Here is a 26,520-nt window from a genome sequence, read left to right on the forward strand (position 1 = left end):
CCGCTCGTCTCACCTGGTCTTCTGCTCTCATCTCAAGCGTGACCGCTGTCTCACAGCTGCATCAAAGTCGGGGACAAAGAGTGTTTCTTCCACTCGGGGTTCCGACTCATCCTCCACACCAAGTTGGCCAATCCTCACTATAAGCCCGAGATTCAGGCCCAGACCACCCTCATCAACTTCACAGTGACCAGGGACGGTCTGGAGGACCAGCTCCTGGCCCAGGTGGTGAACCAGGAGCGGCCAGATCTTGAGCATCTCAAGGCGAGTAGTTCAGATCCTCTTTCTCTCCATGATACGGCAGTTTTCTGTTCTCTTTTTCCAATAACACAGATTTAAATATATGCAGAGCGAGCTGACCAAACAGCAGAACATGTTCAAGATTGAGCTCAAGCTTCTGGAAGATGAGCTCCTGACCAGGCTCTCTGCGGCTGAGAGCAACTTCCTGGGTGACAACCTGCTGGTGGAGAAACTGGAGACCACCAAACACACAGCAGCTGAGATTGAGCTGAAGGTAACCGGAGGAACCGTCGCTCATTTCCTTCCTTTTGATCTTTAACCTTGGGTCCTCCATCCGCAGGTGCTGGAAGCTAAAGTTAATGAGGTGAAGATAAACGAAGCCAGGGAGCACTATCGTCCCGTAGCTGTCAGGGCGTCCCTGCTTTACTTCATCATGAATGATCTGAACAAGATCAACCCCATGTATCAGTTCAGTCTGAAGGTAACCAGGAATCACTCCCACTCGGAGCTGCTCCTCGTTGAGGCTGGGTTTGTCTTTCTGCTTATACTGAAATATATCATCCCTCTTTTGATTGCAGGCTTTTAATGTGGTTTTCCACAAGGCCGTGGAGATGGCGGAGGCCTCCGAGGACGTGAGGAGCAGAGTAAACACTCTCATCGACTGCGTTACCTTCTCAACCTTCAATTTCATCAGCAGGGGGCTGTTTGAAAGAGACAAACTCACCTTTACTGCACAGCTGGCCTTCCAGGTACGTTTGAGCCTGGGATCACTTTAGAGGGAGCAAGACTGGCTTTGATGTCTGGCCTCCTGCTTTTAGCTGCTGCTGATGAGTAAGGAGATAGATGTGAGGGAGCTGGATTTCCTGCTGCGCTTCAACATCGACCACAGCTACAGCAGCCCCGTTGATTTTCTCTCCAACTCCGCCTGGAGCGCCATCAAGGTGCGGTTCCTCCCCACATCCATCGCTCGTACCGTCACCGCTCACCCTTTGTTTCCATCCAGGTCATGAGCTTCACAGATGACTTTCGAGGTCTAGACCGGGACATCGAAGGCTCCCCCAAGCGCTGGAAGAAGCTGGTGGAGTCTGAATGTCCAGAGAAAGAAAAGTTCCCTCAGGAGTGGAAAGGCAAGAGCTCCCTGCAGAAGCTCATCCTGATGAGAGCGCTGAGGCCTGACCGCATGACCTACGCTCTCAGGTGAGGAGAGGCTTTGGAGAACGTGGCGCCAGATGTTTGGGAAGTGTCTGAAAAGATGATTGGGTTTCTGCGGTAGGAATTTTGTGGAGGAGAAACTCGGGACGAAGTACACCGAAGGCCGAAAGACCGAATTTGCAAAGTCCTACAGGGAAAGTGGTCCGGCCACACCTGTGTTCTTCATCCTGTCCCCAGGAGTGGACCCGCTTAAAGACGTGGAAGCACTCGGTAGCGTGAGCGTGCATGAAATTAAGGGATTATGGGATTTTTCTGACACATAAATGTGTAGAATGTCTGTGATTTGAGTTCATGTGTTCTCAGGAAGGAAGTTGGGATTCACCATTGACCTTGGGAAGCTCCACAACGTCTCTTTGGGTCAGGGCCAGGAAGCCGTGGCCGAGGTCGCCATGGAAAAGGCTGCCAAGGAGGGTCACTGGGTGATATTGCAGGTCCGACTGAAAGCCAGACGGACGCACATCTTCTTAATGGAAATTCTGATGCTGTTGTGTCTCAACGCTCTTTCAGAACATCCACTTGGTTGGCCGGTGGCTCGGCTCCCTGGAGAAGCTCCTGGAGCGCTGCTGTGAAGGCAGCCACGTAGACTACAGAGTGTTTATGAGTGCCGAGCCGGCACCAGCACCCCAGGAACACATCATTCCTCAGGTAGACGTGCAGGACCATTCTGATTTAAATGATGGTTGCTATAACAGACGAGTCTTGGAGTAAAGGGAATGTGGATGTTCTTCCTCAGGGGATCCTAGAAAATGCCATCAAGATCACTAACGAGCCTCCCACTGGCATGCATGCCAACCTGCACGCAGCTCTGGATAACTTTGACCAGGTAAATGCAGCCGTTGCATCGTTTGCCTTCCTTACTTAGTTCTACGTTCCCCTCTGTGTGTAGGACATCCTGGATCAGTGCAGCCGGGAGCAGGAGTTCAAGACCATCCTGTTCTCGCTGTGTTACTTTCACGCCTGTGTGGCAGAGAGGAGGAAGTTTGGGCCGCAAGGGTGGAACAGAAAATACCCCTTCAACACCGGAGACCTGACCATCTCCGTTAACATTCTGTACAACTACCTGGAGGCTAACGCGCAGGTGGGCCGAGGGGGGTGGGGACGCTCCGGGGCGGGAGGATGATTGGTGCGCTGACTTTTAACACGCATGTGACCTCGAAGGTGCCATGGGAGGACCTGAGGTACCTGTTTGGCGAGATCATGTATGGAGGACACGTCACGGACGACTGGGACAGACGCCTCTGCAGGACGTATCTGGAGGAATACATGCAGCCCAACCAGGTTTGTCCTCCAGGGAAAATGATCCCGACCGCTTATCTCGGCACGCTGGGCCTGAGTTTGTGACGTTTGTGGGCTTCCCCCCCCCCCCAGTTTGACCAAAAGCTGGCACTGGCCCCCGGTTTTATTGTTCCCTCTAACTTGGACTACAAGGTAAAAGACAAGTTATTCGTTCACATGGGCTCTGATGTCCTTAGTCATGCACATTTCTCCGCTCTTTCTGGGGTTACCATTTCCTGTTTCACATCCTCAGGGTTTCCATAAGTTCATTGATGAGATGCTGCCCCACGAGAGCCCAGTGCATTATGGGTTGCACCCAAACGCCGAGATCGAGTTCCTGACGGTAACGTCGGACAATCTTTTCCACACGCTGCTGGAGCTGCAGTCCCCAGATGCCGTGATGGGGGAGGGAGCCTCGCAGACCCTGGAGGAAAAGGTAGGTACTGCTACAAATTCCCTCTCTTCTTTTTCTCACGTCTTTCCAATCACTCCTCATTGGGCAGGTGAAGACCATTTTAGACGAGGTGCTGGAGAAGCTGCCAGAGGAGTACAACATGTCTGACATCACCTCCAAGACTGCGGAACGGTCTCCGTACACCTTGGTGTGTTTCCAGGAGTGCGAGCGCATGAACCAGCTCGTCTCCGAGATGCGGCGCTCACTCAAAGAGCTGGACCTGGGCCTGAAGGTTTGCCGCTACATCGGGGGGGGTTGGGGGAGGTTCCTTTCCTTTTCCTCAACATCCACAGTGATGTCATATTCCAAAGGGGGAACTGGCCATCTCCTCCGAGATGGAGAGGCTGCAGTCGGCCTTGTTCTTCGACAATGTCCCAGAATCCTGGACCAAGCTGGCCTACCCCTCCACGTACAGCCTGGCTGTTTGGTGGGTGTCGCTTTGAGCAGCGTAAAAACCCCAAACCGTCTGACGAATATGAATCTTGTGACGTCTCCGCGGTTCAGGTACAACGACGTGTTGCAGCGCTGCAAAGAGCTGGACACCTGGACGCAGGACCTGTCTCTGCCCAGCGTCGTCTGGCTGTCTGGACTTTTCAACCCGCAGTCCTTCCTGACTGGTAACGCCGATGTGAGAGAGCGCCGCTAGGGCCCAGCTACGGCTTGACTCCATTTACGTCAACGTTTCAGCGGTGATGCAGACTCTGGCGCGGAAGAACGAGTGGCCCCTGGACAAAGTGAACCTGACGGTGGACGTGACCAAGAAGTTCAAGGAGGAGTTCAATCAACCGGCCAGAGAGGGCGCGTACGTGTACGGACTCTACATGGAAGGTAGACGGCCGCTGCTCTCCGTGTCCTGAATGAAGCCTTTCTTTCATCCATGTTGGAGGACAGTGATTTTTAATCACCTTTGCCCCCCCCCCTCCGCAGGTGCCAGGTGGGACACGCAGACCGGGGTGATCTGCGAGGCCCGTCTAAAGGAACTGACCCCGGCCATGCCGGTCATCTCGGTGCGAGCCGTTCCCAACGACCGCCAGGAGACCCGGAACATCTACGAGTGCCCTCTCTACAAAACCAAGATCCGAGGACCAACGTACGTCTGGACCTTCAGTCTGAAGACCAGGGAAAGGCCCGCCAAGTGGGTGCTGGCTGGAGTGGCGCTGCTGCTCAGCGTGTGAGCGGGTCCACGTTTGGTGAGGAAGGTGCGTGAGATGCGTCCTTCATGAATCATCTACAATAGAGCCTTAATGTTTGAAGCTTAGCCATCTAGTACTTTTAAAGCTGCTGTTTTTTCCATCGATCTCTCCCATCACGGTTGTCTAATGCTGTCAGGACCAATAATAATACCATAATTGAGGATCCTATTCCATTATTTTTTATTGAAAAATGATAATATACAGAAAGACTTGTCCAAAATTCACACTCTGGGTCACAGTTAGGAGTCAGCTTATTTTGAACAAATCCAAACCACAAAATACTTAATAAGCCAGGAGCCGCCTGTTAGCGCTCAGGTCGTTAACACTTGTACCTCTTCTAGCACGTTAAATCACATGGGTCAAATCCTCTGACAGCGTAGCAGAACATACTCTACTTCCTCTTCTCTTGTTTTTGCTCCTTCACAGTACACATGGGTGTAGTTTTCATCCACTCATTAAAAAAGTAACAAGAACAATGTGTGTATAACAGCTGGGTTTCAAAAGATCCTTCCGCACATAGAAATCTCGCTCCTTTGGCCTCTGCGTGTGTTCTCCCGGAGTCTGTTCTAGTCCCCGTCGGACCAGTCCAGCTCCATCATGTCCATGGCTGCAGACGCCACGTTGATCTTGGTTCCCTGTCGCACGCTGCAGCTCTTCACAGAGTTTTGATTGGACGAGGCCCGCATGCTCACCTGCATCCCCGAATGGCCGATGACTCCCACTTCGCTTATCTTTTGGCTGATGGCCTCGCTGAGGTCGCCCCTCACTTCCTGCATCATGACCCCCATGTCGCTCATGCAGCTCCTCACCCCCACCCCCACCCCCACCTCGCTCCTCACGTTGCGGCCTACCATCTTCATCACTCCCAGGTCGCCCATCTCCATTTCACCTAGTCTGTCCATGTCTCCCAGTTTGTCCATGTCCATGGACAGCATGTCGCTAAACCCCCCGTGGAGACCCTTGAACATGGTGGGCCCTTCATCCAGCCTGTCCCCCAACTTGTCTATTTCCCATGCTTCCTCTTCCTCCTCCTCCTCCTCCTTCTCTCCTTCGGCCTCTCCAAACCCACCAGAATAGCCCCTGACTATAGTGGTCACCCTGCTCCTCTGCCTCCCAGGTTTCTCCCTGTCCCCCTCCTCCCACGTCCTCTCCTCCCTTTCCACCATCCCCCCGGGGAAGCTCCTGAGCGTCACCTGCACCCTGCCCCCCACGTTTCCGCTCTCATCTTTCTCCCTCGACCTCCAGGCTTTCTCCTCCAGGGTCCCTTCTTCGTCTCCGTCCCCGTCCCCAAACCTGCCGTGCAGCCCTCTGAGCATCGCGTGCAGCCTTCCGCCCTCGAGGGAGCCCACCCCCCTCTCCATCAGCTCATTGCTACCGCTGCTGCTCCCCCTCTCCGTGTCTCCGTTGCTGAGGGTGCGGAAGAGGCAGCTGACCCCCGCACTGCTGACCCCCGCGCTGTTGGAGTCCTGGGAGTGTGACCGAAAGAAGGAGCTGGAGGAACCGATGGACATCGATGGGAAAAACTAAGGGGGGCGGAGAAAGAGGACAGGTCATTCCAAGGGCTCGAGCATTTAACACACTGGCTGCACTGGTGCGTACTGGTGAAATGCTTGTGCGCTCCATGAGGAGGGAGGTGGGACTGGGAGACATGCTGGACCTCTCGATCAGCCTTTCCTCCCACAGTTTGAGCCTCCGCTCCCTCTCCTCCAGCTCTTTCTCTTTGGAGTAAAGCTCCCTCTCCAGCTTGCGTAGGCGTTCCAACGTCGATTCGATTTCACACCTGAGGTACAAGCACGAGATTGTAAAACTCCTCCTCTGGCAACCGTTTGGCAGCATTAATATAGTTATTTAACATTATGTTTAATTATTGCAAGAACCCAAAAAGAGTTGAGACTGGAAAATAATTATCTGCTGTACTGAGATTTGCCACAAGAGGGCAGTGTGACAGTTATTGAATATCCACAGATCTGCATTACAATCAACTCCCACAGCGTCTAAATATAGACGGTCATGACGCACAAGCATACCTCCTCCTGTGTTCCTCCCATACCTCCCTATTCATTCATCCCACCCCTTCATCCCCTCCTCCTCCTTCCTCTCTACCTCCCTTTCTCTCTTCCCAGATTCCCCTCAACTTCCCTCCAATTTGATGGCTAACCCCCAGAACTCTTTTCTCTCTGCTTTTTCTACATCATCTTGTTTGGTTTGATTTCAACACACACGTACACACACACTTTGCCTTCTCTGTGATGGAACGATTAAGAGCGGAGGAATCTCATCCATGGACAATTTCCAGGATGGCTTATTATAGACTGAAGTGGAGTGTAGGGTCACACATTCAGCTTCTCTCCTGAGCATTGGAGCCCACAGAGCTCCTCGCTTCCTTCTCTGGGCGAGTGCACACAGTCTTTATGTGTGGTGCTGGAAACCACAAACTGCATTTGTCATCCCGTCTGAAAGATCGCAGGTATCCTCAGTATTTGCCTGTGTGCATGTGTGCGTGCGCACGTGTTTGTACCTCCACTGGTCCTTGTTATGCAAGAAGGAGTTGCATTGGTCCGGTAGCCTGCTGTCATTAGCCATGGTCTCCAAGGTTACCAGCACCTGTTTGAACTGCGGCCGCTCCTACAAGTGCATGAAGGCACATGGGAGCAGAGTGTGTCTGGAAAGGTGCGGGTGAATCCTCCCGTATCGAACGTCTTACCTTCGGGTCGGCTTGCCAACACTTTTTCATCAGCTCTGCAAAACTTGCTGGACAGCTGGTGGGGACGGTCAACCTCTGGAGACGCAACAGCGAGGAGTTAAGAGACCGGCGCCGCAAAAAGCAGCCACTCAGTGCTCAAAATGGAAGTCTTCATTGTTTTTCCTAGTCTAATTTAAACCAAAGAGCATGATTACAGGTGACGGTATCGATTCAACGATGATGTCACCATCACTCTCTGCTACCTGGTGTCAAAATGGCGACAGAAGAGCCGCAGCACCAAAAATCCAAGCCAGCGTTGCAGCCGTGGCCACACTGGGCAGCAAAACTGCAGCAGACAATGGCCATCGCGTGTATGTTTAGCTAATACGTTAAGTAATGTGGTGTTTGCGTTACAGTGGGGGGGGGCGGGGGAGTGTTTATAATTATTTATCTGAATCGTGTAAACCTACAAAAGAAATAAGAGACTGTGCAGCCCAGTTTAAATATCCTTTGGAGTCATCGGCGGTCTGAAAAAGCAGCCGAGACCTCGGTAAATGGAAACTGTTTCCTCGGGGGGATTAATCCTAAAATATCACCACCTCCGAGTGGAGCGGGGGCAACTAAGAGGGTCGGCAAGAGGGGTAGCGCAGTGGAGGAAAACTCAGAGACGGAGGGGGTTATTTAGGGAGAGGTGCACCCCCCACACACACTTCCCTCCCTCTCCCTCTCTCGTAAAGTCTTTTGCTCGGTGGTGTTGATGGTGGGGGGGGGGGGGGTCTGGCCCCAGCTCCACTGCTGTGTATCCAGGCCTTACAAGAGCAGAGAACTGACATCAGGCCTAAAAATACCCGCGCCCGGCCTCAGCAGCTCAGTGGAAACCATGAGAGCATCACATTGTTCCTCCAGCCCCCCTTCAACCCTGCCGGTGCCAGCGCGCTCAGGAAGGTGCGCGCACGTGCGTGCATTCGCTCACCTCTTGCTTCTCCACCACCAGCCACGCAACCTGCAGCCCCTCGAATCCCTTAAAAGGAACCTCCCGCGTCAGCATCTCCCACAGAACCTGGACACAGAAGAGGCGTCAGAGGCCGCGGCCGCGCACGCCATCCATCACGTGACCGCATGGCTGCGCAGCTCACCACGCCGTAGGAGTAGGTGTCACAGGTCTCGGAGACGGGCAGACTCTGGATGACCTCGGGGGCCATCCAGGGGAACGTCCCCACCACCGTCATGTGAGTGGTGTGAGACAGGAACTTGGACGCACCGAAGTCACAGATCTGAAATCCCGACATTGAGGATGAAAGCAAGCTCAATCCCGCCAGTGGTGCAATTCACTTTTCCACACATGGGAAGCAAAGCACAAACCTTCAGGACTTTGTCGGCTGTCATGACGACTGCGGGGCAGAAAAGAGGGGGTAAATATGGGCACGCTCGCGGATTTATCCACAATCAAGAGGCGATTTGAGGAACGAACCGTTGCGTGACTTCAGGTCCCGGTGGATGACCTTGACTGGGGCCTCTGCATGGAGGTAATGCATTCCTGGAAGATAAGCAACTATTGGTGCCTCACAAACTCCACCAAGGTTCTAAATGTTGCCGTTAAACATTTGACGCCACCTAACGAAACAGAACTTATAAAAAGGTTCATTTCCATGCTAAGACATCATCCGTTCATGGTGCTGAAGGCGTCACGTTTGTTCCTCCATTGCTGTGGAAAAATTTCTAACATTTGATTTGCATTTTAATAAGTGTTTGTTTTCTGCTGAAAAAGCCAAACACACACGTGTGTGTGATCTTCAGGAATAATTGGAGGTATCCATTTTCAGAGCTCCATTCCATAATAATTAAAAAAGCCCTATTTTTATTACAGGGGTACCTTTAGCGATCTGTATGGCCCAGGTCATGATCTGCTCCATGTCCATCTCCTCACTCTGCTCACTGGAGAGGTACTCGTAGAGAGACCCCCCACTGGCATATTCTGGATGGAAAAACAGACACACAAGCAGCTGTCTTTGAAGGGAAACAGGAAGAGAGATTAGTGAACAGCTAATTCGCTCTAAAAAGCCGTCCTAACTTTAGAAAAGAATAGAAAGTGTGAAAATGGGCCTAAATAGTGCAGATATGTTTTTGATGGTGCAGGAGCCAGAACAAGATGGATGTTTCATTGCTTTTACAACAAACATGAATCAGTCTACATCTGAAGAGTTTTACCAGGTTTTAGAAAACCTGGGTGGACGCTTCAACCTTTTTCTAAAGGAAAATAATTGTAAAAAATAAGCATCTTACTGATGTAGAAATCTAATAATAATATCTAATAATCCATGTTATCGTGCACATTTTAGCAGAGGTCTAAAGCACTCTGATGTGTTGGCCAAATTCAAAACTGCTGCCCTCTGTTAGCTCTAGCAAATGTCTTTTTTTGCTTCGCCTTAACCCTCTGACCCCTTCCAGGGTTACAGTAACATCCTGGTCTCGGTTACAAAAGTCCTGCCAGAGCGCAGCAGCACACGGAGTACACATGATGCTTTAACACACGTGTGGAATCATCATCGCAACACGTGCCAAGTCAGCCAAGAGTACTCATGCAGCTAATTTACAAACACACACACATGCTAATTCTATTAGCCTGCTAAGGCCACATCTTGACACTGAACTGTCAGTAATATTAAATCATTTTTTCCCCCACATGGATATGACATACACACAAACACATTAGGGTCTGACCTGTGACAATTCCATAGTTGGGAGATTCCAGCACGGCTCCATAAAACTGAATGATGTTCTTATGACTCAGGACGCTAAGAATCTCAGCCTAGATGAGAAGGAAAAGACTCGAGTTACTCTGCTCATGACTTCAGCGGGGAAATATGAGCCTTAAGAAAGTTTAATGTAAATTCCGAGAAACTGTAATCCTTAAAACGCAGTGGTCCCCTTCGCACAGAGCCAGTGTGCAGGACGTCTGCAGCGGGCTTAACCTCCTTCATACTTGGGCTTGAATTCCCAAACCTTCCACACCGGAGTGATAAACATGCCGTTAATCTCAGCAGACGTATGGATCGTCCCGTTAGCGTGTGCAGAATATAGAACCGTCGCCAAGCAACAGAGTGAGGCCCATCCATTTGAAATTAAACAAGTTCATCTTCTAAAGACTGGTTAAAATAAACACTTGAGGTTAATGCTCCTGCACGTGCGCGCGTTAACAAGTGGAGACAAAATAAAGGCACTCAGGAGCTGTAAATATCCAACTATTTGTGCGGTTTAGTGCTGCGGAGCGCGTGGCTGAGGCTGTATTGTGCACACATACTTCTGCGCTGAGTATTCCCACCTTTGCATGCGGGTGTGAGCCAAACTGACTATAAATCAAACCCCTCCTGGAGCCGCCGCCGTCTATAGATATTCTTTTTGTGCTGGTAAAAAAATATGCTGCGACAACAATGAGACCCTGCCCATTTCCCCACTCGGGACGGATGCCCTGATTCGTGGAAGCTTCCTGACAGCGGGCCAGCTCGGTGGTAATGAAACATGGAACATAACATGGGAGGAAATGCCGTTTGGGCCATTGTCAAGGTCGAAGAGAAGCACCCGGGCCTGATCCTCGTTCCCCACAATGATGGCACGCCTCGAAGAAGCCAGAGCAAAAGTGCTCCATCTATAATGAGGTGGTGGTGGTGTGTGTGTGGTGGGGGGGTTTGAGATAAAGACGTTCAGTGGCAGACAGCAGGGGAGGAGGATTTGGGTGGACGCGTCCAGAGAGATATGTGGAGAGATAACGGATTCATGGTGAAACGCGCTGCAGCCACAGATGATTGGGGACACAAATGTGTCAGGCTGCATCTCTGCTGCCTAGTGATTGGCTGCTGTGTGTGTGTGTGTGTGTGTGTGTCCTTACCTCTTTATCAATCTTCAGAAGCTTCTTCACAGCCACTTCCTTGTCCCTGGATATCCAGAGGGCTCTGTAGACGCTGCCGAAGCTGCCTCCTCCACAGTTCTCGTAGAAAAGCAGGTCCTCATGCTTTATCTGCACAAACGACGAGCCAGGGGACGACATGGCATACTGACTCACGCGCACACAAACACACGCATACACGCACAGAAGCACACACACACACGGTCCCCCCCAAAAAAAGTGTGCAGGCTCAACTGGTGGAGCCGGCTCAAAAGTATACAAGCCACAAATCAGCACAGGGCGAGTGAAGGGTGAGAAGGAGAGGCAGAGTGGGTTCCTCCACGGGGGTCGGCCAGTGTTGTCAGTCAGCAGAGGGGGAAGAAGAAAGTGCTGGAAGGAGCCAGCCGTTTGCGCCCTGTGAGTCAGGGAAAAGTCAGAGCCCCGCCAGGGTGCTCCTAGAGAAGGGGTTACAGCGCCTCGTAGTGGCCATCGCCTGGAACTACAACGCAAGTCGAGCGGAGGAGCGTGTGCGCAGCCGGCCTGTAGCAAACACACTGTTCAAATATGGTCACTGGCATTCAGGGCATTCTTTCCTGGATAACTGTGACTATAAAAAGCTCCCCCCAACACACACACACACAGAAAGAGTTACATACCTCTGGTCCGCGGTGGGTCACACACTATAAATCAGTCCACAACGAAGCCGAGCGCCACAGATAAATAAATCCACGTCTCGCACATTATGCATCCCGAAACAGCAGAGAAGCCCAACAGCGTGGGTCAGCAGTACAGGAAGGACCCAGTGACATCATCAACTAAGATAGCGGCGCTGACATCACAGTGGTGGTGGTGTGTGTGTGTGTGTGTGGGGGGGGGGGGGGGTGTCACGACAGTTGAGATCAGCTCAGAGATGTTTAGACGCTTCCGACGCACGCCTGGCAGCGATCGTGGGGACGGGAGACGTCGTTACGATTCACTGGATGAATAAAACGGGAAGCGTTGGGAAATGAGGGGGATTGTAAACAAGAAAGCAAAAATAAAGCGCGTAAAACGGCACAAGGGGCACCCGTGCAAACCATCCAGAAGAGCGAGGCGGAGGTTGAATCAGCCATTTTGGGTTTTTTTTTATTCAGGCAAACCACACGTACAGCACAGTAACAGGCCGCTCTGGGGAAAGGCAGCTTCACAGCAGTTGGACACACAATAGCTCCTGAGATCAAAGGAAAATAATTAACATCTAAACCAACATACAAATAAAATCTAACCGCACGGACTGATCACAACCGGCGGATCAAAGTTTCCCCTTAGAGTAGAAGCCGGTGGCGGGATGAGTCGGCCTGTCTGAATCAAAGCGAGCGTCATCAAAGCAAACTAATGGAATACTGTGGTGGTTTAAACCCACTAATACTGTTGGGTCGTCAAGGGACGCTCCCGATTCTTTTCACTTTCATCTTTCTACTGGACAACAGAGACATCCGCGTCTACATCACTATGAGGGCTTTTTTTCTGTTTACACCATTATGACTGACGGAGAAAAGATACTGGAGCTGGGGCTCAATCGGGGCAGCACAACATCACAGGACGCTCCGATAGAAATCCACTGTATAGAACACAAAGCCTAGAACGGTCAACTCATGCGGGGTATTGATTCCAGTTCTATACATTACAGTTCTATCTAACAGGTCCTAAACATGGAGGATGAGCACAGTTTCAAACCCTCGAAGACGGAGCGACGGGAAAGCAGCTAAACATCGTCTGTCCGGGAAGAAGAAGCTTTTAACGGCACAGTAGAAACCTCGGACCCATATTGGTCCACAAGAGCTGAAGTCCACGTGTGTGTGTGTGAGAGTGTGAGGTTGGTTTTAACGCTAACGTCACAGAAGGCGATGGCGGTGGAAGATTGGGAGCTCACGTCCTCCGGGGCTCCAGCCTATAAGAGAGCTGAGTCAGCGCCCTCTGGTTGTCGATCACGCAGAGCTTCCGGACGTAACCCCGCACCTCCGCTTGGTTTTTGTTGGGTTGGCATATGTCGGGATCTGTTGCAATGAAGAAATGTGATTAGGAGGGAGGGATGGAAAGCCGCGTGTGAGGCCGAGAGGACAAAGAGGCAGACTCACTGAAGGGCTGACTTCGACAGTGTCGCACTTGCCGAATGGCGTTGGCGATAATCCGCTGATGGGGAGCAGAGAAGGGCGCCACGGTTATTCCGTCCATCTTACACGAGGGGAAGTGCATCATGATACATAGCTCGCCCCCTCGGGGGTAAACGAACTCACCATTTTCTCAAAATTCACCATAGTGTCAATGAAGGTTTTGTTACCCTCGTGTGTAAAAGTCATATCTGGAGGGGGAAAAAACATTTAAAAGAGAATCAAATGGCAATGATGATAGTTCTTGAATGGAGCTGCACCTTTAAGGAGGAGCGGCATGAAGGGGATGATGGGTGGTTCCAGTTTGGTGACGGTCAGTCTGTAAGATCGGTGGTTTCTTGATGGGTCCTGTCAGCAAAAACACACAGTTTATCTCTAAAAGGTGTTTTTGTTCCCTCTTATTTGGGATCTCCGCAGCAGAACCATCCAGTATAATCACTAATGCTTAAATAGCAACTAGAATGAATACGCGCTCACCTCAAAGATGATGCAACCTACCATCATATTCTCAAATTCAGCGTAAAACTTCTTAAACTTGGTGGGGAGCTTCTGCGGGGGAGTGAAAACAGAGATCTCAGTGTAGCTCTTCAGAAGCAGCGGAATCCCCCCCCGAGGATGCAGTTCTAGGCAGAGTTTACCTCCCACGTCTGGCTCAGTCTGCTCACAGCAGGGTTGCTCATCCCCATGATGATGGCGAAGAATGAATTCAGATTCTTAAACTCCCGACAGCTGTGGGCAAACACACAAGCCAGACCGACCTCATCATGTGATCGGGTGCGTGCGGCCCAGCATGCACTGGTGCGTGACGGCCGACGGCGCCTTGGCCACTCACTGTGCGGCGATCTTGATGAACTTCTTGAGGAGCTGCACTCTCTTACTGAGCTGGCTGCACAGGCAGACCTCGGTCACCACCCACAGCTGGACCTGGTTGAACCGGCGCAGGAACAGGTCCAGGTTGGCCGTGGTTCTCCTGAAGTTCTGCCGGCCGAACGTGTGATACAGCAGCTCGTGCTGGGGAGGAAAAGGCGCAACGATTATTGTCGGCACTGGATCGTGCAGCGGCTTCTGCTGCATAATGACCCGTCGCTGATTTTTCTCATGTTAATGTTCAGCCTGGGGGGGGGTGCGACCTCATGCATGCAGCTGAAGAGTTCCCAGTCAAACATGGTCATCTGGTAGGCCAGATCCTTAGAGCTCATCAGCTCAAACGTGGACATGGAGCCTGCAGAGGGGCCCTCTTGGTCTGGAAGATGAGTCTAATGCACAAAATAGTCACTGTGGGTAAATGTTGGAAAAAGGGATGGAAATAAAGTCTAACAGAGGTGTGGACCTGCTGCTGACAGTGCACGATGGGAACATAATACTGCAAGCCGGTTCTTATTCAAAGAGCCCTAATTCTACAAGGAAACATCTCCTACCAGGCTGCTGAGCTGCTCTCTGGGGCATGCAAACAATCTGCCATTGATGCTCAGAGCAGAAAACACCGACACGTCGTTGGGCTTTAGGACCTGTTTTTCTGTCAAAAGGAGGATACACACAGTCTTTCAGCGCTCGCTCAGATTCCACGTGGACAGTTGCTCCGACCCCGGAGCAAAGAGTAGGAAGTAGGAATGATTGCCGGCAGAAGGCAGGAGTCCGCTGATCTTTGACTCCGTTCTTACCTCCAGCAGAGCTGTGGTGGACCAGGAGGAGCTCGTCGGTGGAGCCCAGCTTGTCGGCCACTGCGTTGATCACCTCTCTTCCCGTTGCTGCCACAGCGACCCGGATGGTTGTGTATGTGTGGTCACTGCAGTACACCTTTAATAAGACTAGATACAACAGAGAATACCAAAAAATGAGGAGGAGGCTAACAGTTAAGCTTTGTAACTTGAATAAAACGGAAAAAAACTTACTGTCGTCTTGATTTCTGATTGGCTGTTTCTTCTGCAGCCTTTCTTCTCCGTTGCTAAACTGTCGTATAAGTGTTTTCTGAACAAAAATACAATAGTCAGCATTCACCTGCCTTGTGTCTCCTCATGAATTATTGCTAGCATGCAACTCATGAATGCTTAAACAGGAGTGTGCGCGTACCTTTTTATTAGCTTTGGCTTCTTCTGAACTACAAAAAGGTGCAGAAACAAAAAATGAACACATGCAATAAAGGGAATATGATGGTGAAAGATATGCATGAAAAGGGAGGAACCATACTGTAATTGAACTATTTTTTCCAGGTCAGTAAGGTAGTCTTTCAAAGCCCTTGACATCCGAGAATCATTTGACAAACTGCCGTAAAGCTCCTGGAGATGTGGAGGACAAGAGACAAACTCAGTCCATGCCTGATCTCTTTATTTCCAGATTGTTGCTCTCCGTTACCTCGAGGAAAGCGATTGAGGCGGGCTCCTCCTGGAGCAGGTAGGAGTGTGTGTTAGCCCAGCGCAGGGTCAGAGTGAGAGCCCTCCTCTTACAGTTGACGGCAAACTCAAACTTCTCCTGTTCGGAGCCAGGAGGAGACGCTGTATGGTAAGTGCACAAGGTTAAAGAGAAACAGAGATTTCATATGTCCAAGCAGAGGAAAAAACTAAAATGTTTTATACTCAGAGCAGTAAATTAAATATTTTAACATTTTACAAAGGTAGAACCTTAAAATAGCTAGCTAAAGATGATATAGTGATAAATCAGTGTGCAGGGGTGATGCTCGAGGGGTTGACTGACCACCAGGATTAATGTACAGATGTCAGACAATCTGAATTATAAGGCGATAATTGGAAAGAAAAGGCAGAAAGGATATTGTGCCATGAGGAGAGGGCACAGCTGTGTGTTGGGCATGAAGACACAGTGCATGAGGACAAAATCATCCACTGCTGGATCTGACAGAATAAAGGAAAACGACAGGAAAAGAGAAGGGAAGAAAGCAGAGAAGGGAAGAGTTATAAGGTTTCAAATGTGTAGAGCAAAATACTGGAGTGTTCAGAATCTCCAGCATTCTTCATTCAACTGGTACCTGGTTCACTGGGATGTATGTCTACTCTCATGGACTCCAGGAAATGCTCAAGAATCTTCTCTGGTGTCCCTGAAATCACAGTGTACCTGCAGAAAGCAGGAGAACATGCAATGTTTTTTGCTTCCCGAACACAACAGACACAATGTGAGACTCCTAATAAACACCCACTTGATGCTTCCGAGGGTGGAGGCACGAGGACTCTTTTCTAACACCAGCACTGGCTGCTCGTGCTCTTTTAAACGCACCGTGTTGGCTTCCACATCCTAGAAAAGGTAAAAGATGCGCTGACAGAAGCAACAAAGTTCATGCATTTGAAAAAAATAATAATAATCTGGAGCAGCTTATATGATTAAAGAGATTACAGACATTTTAAACTGTGTACCCTGAGTATCCTGTTGAAGTCCTCCTTGTCCACACGAAGGAAGTGGCAATTGTCCTCTCTGAGAACAATGGAGGCCGCCCGAGGCGAGTCTGTTACCAGGGCCAACTTCCCAAAGTCGTCACCCTCATGGAGCGTACACACCACACCCTGAGGCCGATGCACAACTCTGGTTACACGTACTCAGAAATGACAAAAGCAGGAGCAGCAGCACCTTAATCAAAGCGTGCGACGTGTTCACGAGCACGCAGGAGGACCCGTGCTGTGCGGCATTTGCCTGTGCAGCAGCTGTAGATCCGTGTGTGTGTGGCACCGTATACCAGTTAAACCCTCTTAAGCCTTTTAATCACATTTCGGAGTCATGGTGAGCAGATCAGGTTTAGACATTACTGGTGCCTCCAGGGTGGATAATACCAGTCTTTCACCCGTTTGTTACAGATGATTCCCCCCTTCCGACTGAAGCGGCTGAAATACACACCTTGCCATAGATGACCACGTTGACAGACCCTTTCTGGATGATGTACCACGATGTGCCTTCCTCTCCTTGGTTGAACACTGGGAAAAAAAACAAAGATGAAAAGTGCATATTAGCCCCCACATGTGACTAAAATAGATATATATATAAAACAGAGCTCTTTGTGGGTGTTTGGAGGTTGATGCATGTGTGTGTGTGTGCGTGATCTTGCTGTTCCATTTCAAAATGTCTATAACCGAAACAATTCCCAATGAAAACACGATTATAGATTAAATCAATCAAATTGCAGGGAGGAAGACTCACACACGGTCCCGGCTTTTGCGTGCGACTCGAAGATCACCACACTTGCCAGTTCCCTCTTCACCTACAGATCAGAGAGTGCGGCTTAAAACATAAAGTGCCGGCACAACGCAGATATGAGAGCGGGTTATTAAACTGCAGAAAATGAAAGAATGAGGCTTTTGAATAGCTGGATTACAGCCCAGTGTTTTTATTTAAACCTCCTACTGAACTTTATTCTGCTGAGAGCAACAAAAGAATTTTTGTTAAAACGCTTGCCAACACACAACCGAATGCATCCAATTATACTGGTGGGATATACAGTATTGGCAGAGACTATAGAGCCTCCCTGAGGTAATACACTTAATCCTAAATGAGAAATGCCTTTTACATATCAGTCTCACTCACATCACACCAGGTGTGTTCAATTATCTGCTTATTTTGGGATGATAAAATCATGCTATCGCAACATAGGATTTCTTAGTGGTCTCTTTTTTCTGGATTTATGGAGTTTCCACATAAACAGTCATCTGAATTTGGCATTGAAGTATCAGATGGGCCGCTCCTCTGAGGCCCGTGCGGGCGTCTTTGTACCGTTGCTTTAATGGGAAACAGGCGAGCCGACTCACAGTGTTGGAGAGATGAGCTAAGGCCTTGATGTGAAGCAGCTCGTCATATATGATCTCTAGGTCGTCCCCCGTCCTCTGACCAGGCCTGCAGACGAGCACAGAGGTGTCAGAGAGAACGTGCCACTCGCGAGTTCCTACGTGCGTCGCTTCTGAATTCACTGCTCACAAATGAGAAATGTCACGTTCTAATGAGAAGCGAGAGTCGGCTCGTGGGAAAGCAGCCATGACAGATGATTTGTTGGCGTGACGGCACTTTGTGTTCCAAATGATGAGTCAGGATAATCGTATGTTTACGCTACTAGGCCCACGTATGCGCCAATATATTCCAAGGAGGAGGGGAAACACTAAATAATGTTATTGCTGACTGTTACTGACGATTTCTTGAGGATCATGCGCAGCAGTGCGTCAGGGCCAATCTGAGCGAGGAAGAGGATGGTCTCCGGCAGCTCCTCTTCACTCTCCCGTTTCTCCTCCTCGCTAGGTAACGGCGTGTCCTCCTCCTCATCGTCAAGGAAACGGTAGAACAAGTACTTGTCTTGGAATCCCAGATCCTGGTCCACTAAAGAGCACACAAATACAATGTCTGTTAACTGCTTTATTAACAGGCTGCGGTCCGAGTTGGACAGTTGAATAATATCTAGCTATCGCTATATATAAAACACCGGAGAATTTACCATGGTTGAGCACCCTCTCTTCGAGCAGGGCCTGCCACATGCCCACGGCGTGAGAACGAGTGAGAACACATGCGCTCTGCAACACCAGCCAGTCCACCAGCTCCGTGCCTACACAACATTGTCTGAAGAATCACATAGAATGAAGAATCACATAACGCTGCACATCTGAATTATTACACTACACTCGGGACAGCGGTGTCATTGGAAACAAACCTAATCTTACCTGTATGTCTTCAGGTGGTACTTCCTGTCTCGGATCATGTGTGGGGCTCTGGACAGGATGGCATTGCGGAGAACCTTGCCGGCTCGCTGTAGCTTCTCTGAAGGGACCTGCGCACCAAAACAAGGTTCTTTGGTGAACTGCTCACGAACTGATATTGAGTCAATGCTTGTTGTGTACAGACTCCTGAAGAAATAAAAAGTAAATACACCACATTAACAGTTGCCCCCATGAACTAGTTGTGCAAATATTTACACTGCAAACTGAAGAGAATGTTTGCACTGATTGTAGCATCCAAGCCACAGGTTCAGCAGCTTATTCAGTCGGCCTTCATCAGTAGATTTCAAATACCGTAAAATGCTAATTTTGAGCCACAACCTTGATTCTGTTTGAACCACTCCAAGATAAATGTATGTATATATTAAAACAAACGTACAGACCGCACCTGAGCTTTAAAGACAGAAGAAAAAGGCAGATGTGGACGCTAACAGCACAGCTGATGCAGAAACCAACAAAGCAGGCTAATTGGGCAGATGGCATCTTTCTTCTGTGTGCATGCATTAGCTAGCATTAGCATATCTACAGAGGATCACAGCCGTGAGTCATCGCTCGTCACTCTCCAGTACACACACGCGCACACACACACGCCTCCAAAATCTAACCTGGCATTCATTCATATACATTAAAGTACACGGTGGTCCAGTGTTAATTACCCTCCTCCCAGCTTCCCTAAATTATTTGTTTTTATTCATTTGATCAGTCAAGACTGGTTGTGGGTTGTTGTTTTTAAGCATTCTATGACCAATTTGACTGACACCTTTTCTAAACAAAACTCAGGCCCCATCCATATAGCCTCTGGCCATATAGCTCTTGTGAGTCTTAATGGTGCTTTTAGTGTTGCAGGGGAGTGGGGACAGTTCTCACCTTGTTGTGAGCTTTGTTTGAAGAATCCGAGTTCATATTATCTTTGTCCGAGAGTCCTTGGGAGGAAACAAAGCCGTTAAGGTGCTTGAATGCAAAATGACACAAATGCTACACTTTTTCCCCAAACTGGGAATTATAGAAAAGCTAACTATCACATCGCCATTTTGCGTTAATCCAAAACAATGATGGTCATCATTTGAAAGCTAACTGCTAAAGCAAAGATTTCCTGAAAGACAGAGGGACAAGAGAATATATTCGTAAACAGATCTATACTATTAGATTATTGCTTTAAGTGCAACTAAATCTTCTGACGTACTGTCATTGTTGGAGCCGCTCTCCATCGCTCCATAAGGAGGAGCCAAAAGTCCAGCCAAGCTCTGACGATATTTCTATAAAATACAGACATCGGAAAATGTTTTAAGATGCATCTCTAAAAAATATTACTGTATCGTTATAACAATTTTATAAAATGTTTCAAGGCATTTTGCATCTGTCCCAGATGTACACACAGGAGCACACACACACACACACAAACCTTATTTTTAATCAGACGCAGTGCAAGCACCCTGCAAAACAAAGCTCTTTGTGCAACCTAGATCATTTATATGCAGAACAAATGACATTATATAACACACATACACAGCAGCAGTATCATTCAAGTCTGGGTTAATGAGACTGTCCAGATGCAGCTTTCACAGCTGTAAATATTTCTGAAGGCAGCATACTGCACTGAGGACCACTATCAATAAAGCTATGATCTATGAGACGCTTAGGCCACACACAAACCAGAAGGAGACAGAGAGAAAGCGTCCCTCTGGATGACAACGCACAAAGACATCCCTGACTGTCACCATCTTCATCACAATCACGACCAGGAGACTCAGCAAAACTATTGTAAATCACATTTAGTGTGACTGAAACAACAAAGAAACATATGGAAGCGTCAGAGCTGACACTCACCTGAGGACGGCTGCCGCCGATTAAAGGGATTAAAACCTTATGAGAGCCGCCCTCTGCTACTTTACAACTGAAACGAGCCACCAAACAGCATCCTGCTCAATTCAAGCTGCTCCGCTGCCTCCCCCCCTCACGCGCTCTCCCTTTCACACACAGTGAAGCCAGTGTCTTTCCCAGTCCCTCACTCCTCCTCTTGCACCGTAATTGAGCCAAGGACGGAGCTGCTTTCTCTCGCAGGTTACCACAGAGATCCGAGCCTCCGGACGACTGCGCCGCTCTGAGGGAGGAGGCTGGCCAAAAGTCTCCGCACGGTCAAAAGAGGAGAGAGGAAGTGGGCTGAAGGGGAGCAGGTGAAAGAAGTAAATGAGGAAGAAAAAGACTACAAGCTGTGTTGTGGAGCTGGATGCTTATGTACATCTGCCTGAAACAACAAGCTGTTTTCCGCCTCACTTTCATTTAGCTCAAGAATTATGGAGGAGCGGCCCCTTTTCTCCCTTTTATCTTTTCATCAGGCACACAATTGCATTCACTCTGCAGCCTGCTAGTCTCAGCCAGACAAGCAGATGCACAAAAAATAGTAATTTACGAGCGCACAAGCACAAAGATGCTTTTACTATGACCTGAATAAGACTCAATAGCAGACAACTTCAGGCTACGGTCTGGGCTTTGAGTGTCACCCTCAAAACCAGCCAGACTGGAGGCGGACAGAGAGCACTTGCTTAAACATAACACACTCTGGCACCAGACAGCGTGTGCACATCTTAATAAGATGGTTTTGGCATGGGCTATAATGGACAGGAGGTGATTCGGAGGTGTCTGAACACAGGCTGTGACCGGTAAATGACCGGTGTGACATATAGGAAGACGCAGCGCCCTTCCTCGCTCTTCCTCTGTAGCCTCGGCTGGCTGTTCCCTGAGGGAGTGTGTCCAATAGGTGCAGCAGAGAAAATGCATCGCACCAATTACATCTGACAGTTTCTCTATACAAAACAGCTCCATATTAAAAAGCTTTAGCTGCGCTATTAGGATTCCCTTCCCGCTAAACCGTGAATGTGTCGAACTGGTCCAGTTTCCCTCCTCACCTCCCAGAGGCTCTTGAACTCCCTCTGTTCGATACGAAGCAGCTCACTGGTCTCCCGGCTGACGATGGTAGCGTGCCGAGGCGTGTTGTCCAGGATGGACTCCCCGAACGCCGTCCCAATTCCCAGAGTGCAAATGGTGACTGCATCCTGCAGGCAAGCGCATTCGTTTAGCAGCACAACATCCAACAAGCTCGATGGAGGGTAAACCAAAGAAGCAACACATTCTAAAGACCTCAATTCATCACAAATCAGCATCTCCAGAACACAGTTACATTTTATACTCGCCACAGTTTGTACGTTGTGTTTTTAATAATTTATTCACAGAATAAATGCACTGAAAATAAGGAAAGATAATTGATCCGTAATATCCTTGGTGCACAATTACAGGGCTTTAGGCAAGAAATTGTGCAAAGGATGTGGAATTTTAATTGCAAATTCCCGCATCTATTGTGTAGTTTGCTTCGTGATCAACATCCATTGACGTCTCACAGCAACAGCATGGTTACAATTCTAAACATAAAGGTTTGTTTTATTAATAGGGATCGGCACAAAGAGCAAACAATGATTTAGGGTAATGAATGCAAATCAATTCAAAAATGAACTAGTAAACACGTTCCTGTATAAAGCGGATCTCCGGATGCTGGATATAACTGCAAAGACTTGTAGAAGGAACACATCCAAGTAAACTTGGAAACCTTTGCAGCTGTCCACACTGACTTTACAAACACAGCCACAGAAATTAGGCTGCCGATGGCCCTTTAGGGCTCGATGCGGAGAAAGAAAGCATTGTGGAAATGCTGCTTATCTCTGTCTTCAACCTGGAATAAATCCTGTCCTTCTTCTCTCTCTTATCTTTGCTTCTTCCCTTCATTCTTCTCTGTGTGCACAGTGCAATCCCATTTCCACACTCGGCTGCATAAAATAAGCAGCAGCAGCAGAGAGCACCATTTTCAGAGGACCTGCTTTCTGTAACATGCAGGTTTGACTGGCAGAACTGAAAGGAGCCAACGTCATCTGGGTTTGAAAACTAATAGCCGACTCCTAAATATGCACGTGATTTAAATGAGAAAGCCAGAATCTTGAACCGGATTTTACCTGGTGGTTTGCTGTTTCGGATACTTTAACATCCAGAGAGCCAGACAGAACTGCATACCAGCTGGTGCCAATGTCTCCCTGTCGAAACACTGTCCATAATGACAACAATAATATCATCATAGACTGATTTTTCACACATCAAACAGAAAGAAATGTGTGCCTTAAATAAGAACATGCGACCATGCTTTAAAGAACTGCACTGGGTTGTCTGGGTGCAGCAGGAGCTGAGTCATCTGTAGCACCCAACTCCACAGCCGTTATATTCCGGTACATACATGTAATGCCTTTCTCCAGGCATTCGTAGAAGGCACAGGCACAGATCTGCAGCAGCAGCGGAGGTGGGAACCGATGGAACGCTTTGACTTCTCTCAGTCTGGTCAATATTATGTCAACATCCTCTCCCGAGCGCTCCGAGGGCCTGTGCACAAAGAGAACCAAACATTAGAGACGTAATGGCATCTTTAATGAGGTGAGCGTTCATAAATTACTTGGATAACTTGTTGAAATCAGTCAAATATCCACAGGAAACATGTAGAATTTGGTATCAATTGTAGTTAATATCCAACATTTGCATCACTGACATTTTAAAGGTATAGTCAAAATAATGCCTTGCTCTCCATTTATGCACATGTATGATGAGTGTGCATCTTAGAGCGCACGCTACCCTTTGGGAGAGGAAAGTCACAGGCCAGGCGTTACTCCTCCTGGCTCAGACCTCCCACGGGGTCTCGATGCAAAATGTCATTTGTGCCATCTTTCAAATACATGCGGTCTGCATGCTCACACACACACACACACACACACAAGCACTGCTGGACATTCACACAAGCGTGGGGACGGAGGGAACCAGGGAAGCTGGATCAGACAGCGTAAACATTCTGGAGTAGGACACGGCAGTAAACAAAGTGCAAAGCCGTTGTCTGCTGCAGTTGCTGCATTCATTCACTTCTTTTCCTTTGGTGACTCATCACTGCACATGTGAATAGTTAATGTGTTGGGCTTCTTCCACAGATGACAGCCAGTCGATCCTTTCCCCCCCTTTCAGGTTTCTCCTCTTTGTCTGCCTCCATTCATCCCTCCTCATCATAGAGCACGTTTCTGACTTAATAAGTGAGATTATTAAGAGGACACGTGGCTCCTTTCTTTCTTTCCCTGCACACCGTCCATTAAATCCCACCACTAACGCGGTCACACACATGTACCCAGTTCCTTCATGTCTGGTTTTCAGGCTCACCGGCAGCAATAATTGGCCTGCACACACATAAACACGCATATTTGCATTCCTTTCAACACTTTTAGATAGACACATTTAGCCTGAAGGACTCCACTGCACATCTTTCCATCCCCTCTGCATTTGCCACAAGCTCAAGACCATTAGAGGACGCCAGGTCTTTTCTTTCTCTGCTAGTCTTTTAATCCCTTTTGTGCCTCTGACTCATCGCTGCCAGTACATTAGCCTTCACGGCTCCAACAGCGCATCATATCCCAGTCTAGTCTAGGTTAATGGTTAAAACAAGTGGACTCCCACACACAACACCAAGGACAGACAGGGAGGGTAACCCTGGATAGGTTCTACTAGCACCACCCTTCACCCTTCCTTCCTGTGCAGAGAAATCTCCATAATGCAAAGATGGCAGTGACCTTAGAGCTAGTCACCTGATCGTTCTCTCCTCACATCCCTCTCTCACACACAGAAACGTGCAAGATTAAGGCTCCCAGTCGTCTCACACGCCGAATAGAAAATTGAGAAAACAACAGAAGGTCCAGCAGATTGTTTTAGGAAACATCCATCTGGGGGGGGAAAGAATTTCTGGACAAAATATTAAATCACAAGTTGATTATTGGCAGCACGTCAGAATGTCAAACAGGCTTCTCTCCATGGCAGATTGATGTGTCAGAGTATCGGAGACATTACTGAGCTGTGATTACACAGCTCTCCTGACACCCCGCTGCATCGCCACAACACAACCTGAGAAACTGTCATAACGCTGAAAATTAATCATTCAAACAAGCCACAAAGCCTATATGTTGTGTTGCAGCCAGCTTCATCTTGATCTCTCCCCAGAAAGTCTAAAAGGACCTGAAATGTTCTGATCAGACCTGCTGTGACATCTGGATAGGTGTTTATTTTTAAACAGGCCATCTCCATTTTGCCCAGAGACACAGCAGACACATCTGATCTTATCTAATATACTTCACACTTACTGTCCAGAATTGTCTCCAAGCAATTATTTTTGTAAAAGTTCCATCTTAACAACCATTTTTATGCTCCACTACCCCACTCACCTTCACATTTATTTCATTTACTCACACACACACACCTATAATACCAAAATATTGATTGAAGGAGTGTTGACTGTGCTACAATAAGATCCTGTCCAGTCTAATAACGCTACTCAGGCTGCCCTTATTGACGTCCACCTACCGCTGCATACACCTTCATTTAGTTCAAGATACCCTGGAGTGTCGTGTCAACACCAGGCTCAGCACTTTTGCACTAAACAAGATCAACACTGTCCAGAATGTCAATCACAGCTGGAGGTCTTTTTGATCACTGGTCATTAAGCTTTGGAATTCTGACTGGAATGTGAAACCAACACATTCCTACTGTTTTCGTACATCTCTCGCATGGAATGCATCTTGTATCAGGTTTCTTTAGTACAGGATGGCTCAGGTTGTCAATAGTAACATGAGGATGTGTCACAGTGAAGCAAATGTAGTGTGTGTGGGCGTGTGAGATGCGGGGTGTGGGCCTACATTTAAGTTGGAGGTCCATCAGTGATGAGCTCACAGGGTGCCATTTGGACTTAATTATTGATGCCATGCCTTCTATTAGCAGAGTCTTCCTGCATCAATGGGGCTTTAATGCCAACTGATACAGCGCAGACTTTTCCAGGGGATTTGGCATTTGCAACAACGTCACGTGTAGCATTTACAACAAAGTACATTCAAAAAGGCGCGGACGTGCATCGTTTCCTCTTTCCAGGGAACTACTTACGAGCACATCAGAGTAGTATTTTAAAAATGGATGGCTGATTTAAGCAGTCAACCATAAGCCATGTGCATTTCATCATCCACCTATCACAGCTCCTGCGGTGCGGGGACACCACAATGAACCTGACGCCACCAACGCCTTTCAGACCAGGCAGGGTGGGGGTTCGGTAGAACCCCTGTAAGACGCACCAAACAGCTGTTAACGATGCCTGATCGATATAATTGCAAAGCCTCTTTATGCGCGGCAACAAAAGCGCGTCGGCGTCGTGATTGCGCGCCGCACACGCAGCGACCGCCGGCTGCGACCGAATCACGCTGAAGCGGCTGAATGACACGGAGGGTCGGGGGAATAACCACCGCGGCTCGGAGGTCTCGCATGCACACACCTTTTATCCAGGCAGCAGATCCACTCCGCCGACGGAGACGCGTTGGGCGACGCCCGCACCGCGACCATCTTCCGCGGCCGTGTGACGGTGGAAGATACCGGAGGAGGCTTCCCGGCTGTCGGTGGTCGTTAATGAATGTGAGCTCCGGCTGCGCTTCCTCCCCTCCCCACTGCTGCTGCTGCTGTCTTCATCTGGGCATGAGGATGACTAGTGCCTGGCTGCCTAATGGGTTTATCTGGATTTGAGCGGAGATCATCCAAACAGAGTGCCTAAACGACATTCAACTCATTTTAAATGATAAATCGAATAATTGGATCAGTCGCTTGCTGGCTTATTGTGGTTACATGTGTAATATTCTG

At 48.8% G+C, this 26,520-nt stretch overlaps 3 protein-coding genes across 5 annotated transcripts in view; 1 reads left to right on the top strand and 2 right to left on the bottom strand.

Annotated features, from left to right (window-relative positions):
• dnah9l (dynein, axonemal, heavy polypeptide 9 like) overlaps positions 1–18,938 on the top strand; it is a 34,044-nt gene extending 15,106 nt beyond the window's left edge. Inside the window, exons 56-77 of the mRNA XM_057055961.1 lie at positions 57–261; positions 347–511; positions 578–718; positions 816–986; positions 1,056–1,178; positions 1,241–1,434; positions 1,511–1,659; positions 1,753–1,880; positions 1,957–2,094; positions 2,183–2,272; positions 2,336–2,527; positions 2,608–2,727; positions 2,818–2,877; positions 2,978–3,160; positions 3,228–3,410; positions 3,490–3,605; positions 3,683–3,795; positions 3,866–4,006; positions 4,106–4,377; positions 15,422–15,586; positions 16,885–17,026; positions 18,741–18,938. Coding sequence (XP_056911941.1) covers positions 57–261; positions 347–511; positions 578–718; positions 816–986; positions 1,056–1,178; positions 1,241–1,434; positions 1,511–1,659; positions 1,753–1,880; positions 1,957–2,094; positions 2,183–2,272; positions 2,336–2,527; positions 2,608–2,727; positions 2,818–2,877; positions 2,978–3,160; positions 3,228–3,410; positions 3,490–3,605; positions 3,683–3,795; positions 3,866–4,006; positions 4,106–4,353 — 2,860 coding nt within the window. The 3' untranslated portion in view covers positions 4,354–4,377; positions 15,422–15,586; positions 16,885–17,026; positions 18,741–18,938. The remainder of the gene's footprint in view (positions 1–56; positions 262–346; positions 512–577; positions 719–815; positions 987–1,055; positions 1,179–1,240; positions 1,435–1,510; positions 1,660–1,752; positions 1,881–1,956; positions 2,095–2,182; positions 2,273–2,335; positions 2,528–2,607; positions 2,728–2,817; positions 2,878–2,977; positions 3,161–3,227; positions 3,411–3,489; positions 3,606–3,682; positions 3,796–3,865; positions 4,007–4,105; positions 4,378–15,421; positions 15,587–16,884; positions 17,027–18,740) is intronic.
• On the bottom strand, positions 4,528–11,491 carry LOC130538423 (mitogen-activated protein kinase kinase kinase 20). Its single transcript, XM_057055975.1, has 11 exons — positions 10,941–11,491; positions 9,776–9,863; positions 8,928–9,029; positions 8,526–8,591; positions 8,417–8,445; positions 8,191–8,328; positions 8,028–8,114; positions 7,076–7,150; positions 6,890–6,996; positions 5,971–6,151; positions 4,528–5,894 (listed from the first exon to the last, which is right to left on the bottom strand). Exons 1-11 carry the CDS (start codon positions 11,097–11,099, stop codon positions 4,938–4,940), a joined length of 1,989 nt encoding a protein of 662 aa, XP_056911955.1. The 5' UTR covers positions 11,100–11,491; the 3' UTR covers positions 4,528–4,937.
• On the bottom strand, positions 12,049–26,418 carry LOC130538422 (rap guanine nucleotide exchange factor 4-like). Of its 3 annotated transcripts, XM_057055972.1 has the most exons (30): positions 26,162–26,418; positions 23,057–23,199; positions 22,782–22,870; positions 21,687–21,833; positions 19,964–20,036; positions 19,648–19,703; positions 18,727–18,833; positions 18,504–18,625; positions 18,205–18,388; positions 17,830–17,914; positions 17,225–17,285; positions 16,925–17,001; positions 16,450–16,596; positions 16,236–16,330; positions 16,068–16,153; positions 15,855–15,933; positions 15,440–15,590; positions 15,275–15,363; positions 15,158–15,185; positions 14,980–15,055; positions 14,749–14,895; positions 14,506–14,603; positions 14,218–14,343; positions 13,920–14,098; positions 13,726–13,816; positions 13,586–13,636; positions 13,348–13,435; positions 13,214–13,278; positions 13,055–13,109; positions 12,049–12,973 (listed from the first exon to the last, which is right to left on the bottom strand). In XM_057055972.1, the coding sequence occupies exons 1-30, from the start codon at positions 26,227–26,229 to the stop codon at positions 12,846–12,848; spliced, it is 2,991 nt and encodes a 996-aa protein (XP_056911952.1). In that variant the 5' UTR covers positions 26,230–26,418; the 3' UTR covers positions 12,049–12,845. The 3 variants fall into 3 exon arrangements, with proteins under 3 accessions (XP_056911952.1, XP_056911953.1, XP_056911954.1); XM_057055973.1 differs by lacking the exon at positions 15,855–15,933 and having other exon boundaries at positions 15,440–15,579; XM_057055974.1 differs by lacking the exons at positions 21,687–21,833; positions 22,782–22,870; positions 23,057–23,199; positions 26,162–26,418 and adding an exon at positions 20,608–20,827.
• Between the last annotated feature and the right edge of the window lie 102 nt (positions 26,419–26,520).

This window comes from Takifugu flavidus, chromosome 15 (assembly GCF_003711565.1).
Source record: "Takifugu flavidus isolate HTHZ2018 chromosome 15, ASM371156v2, whole genome shotgun sequence".
NCBI classification, from domain to species: Eukaryota; Metazoa; Chordata; class Actinopteri; order Tetraodontiformes; family Tetraodontidae; genus Takifugu; species Takifugu flavidus.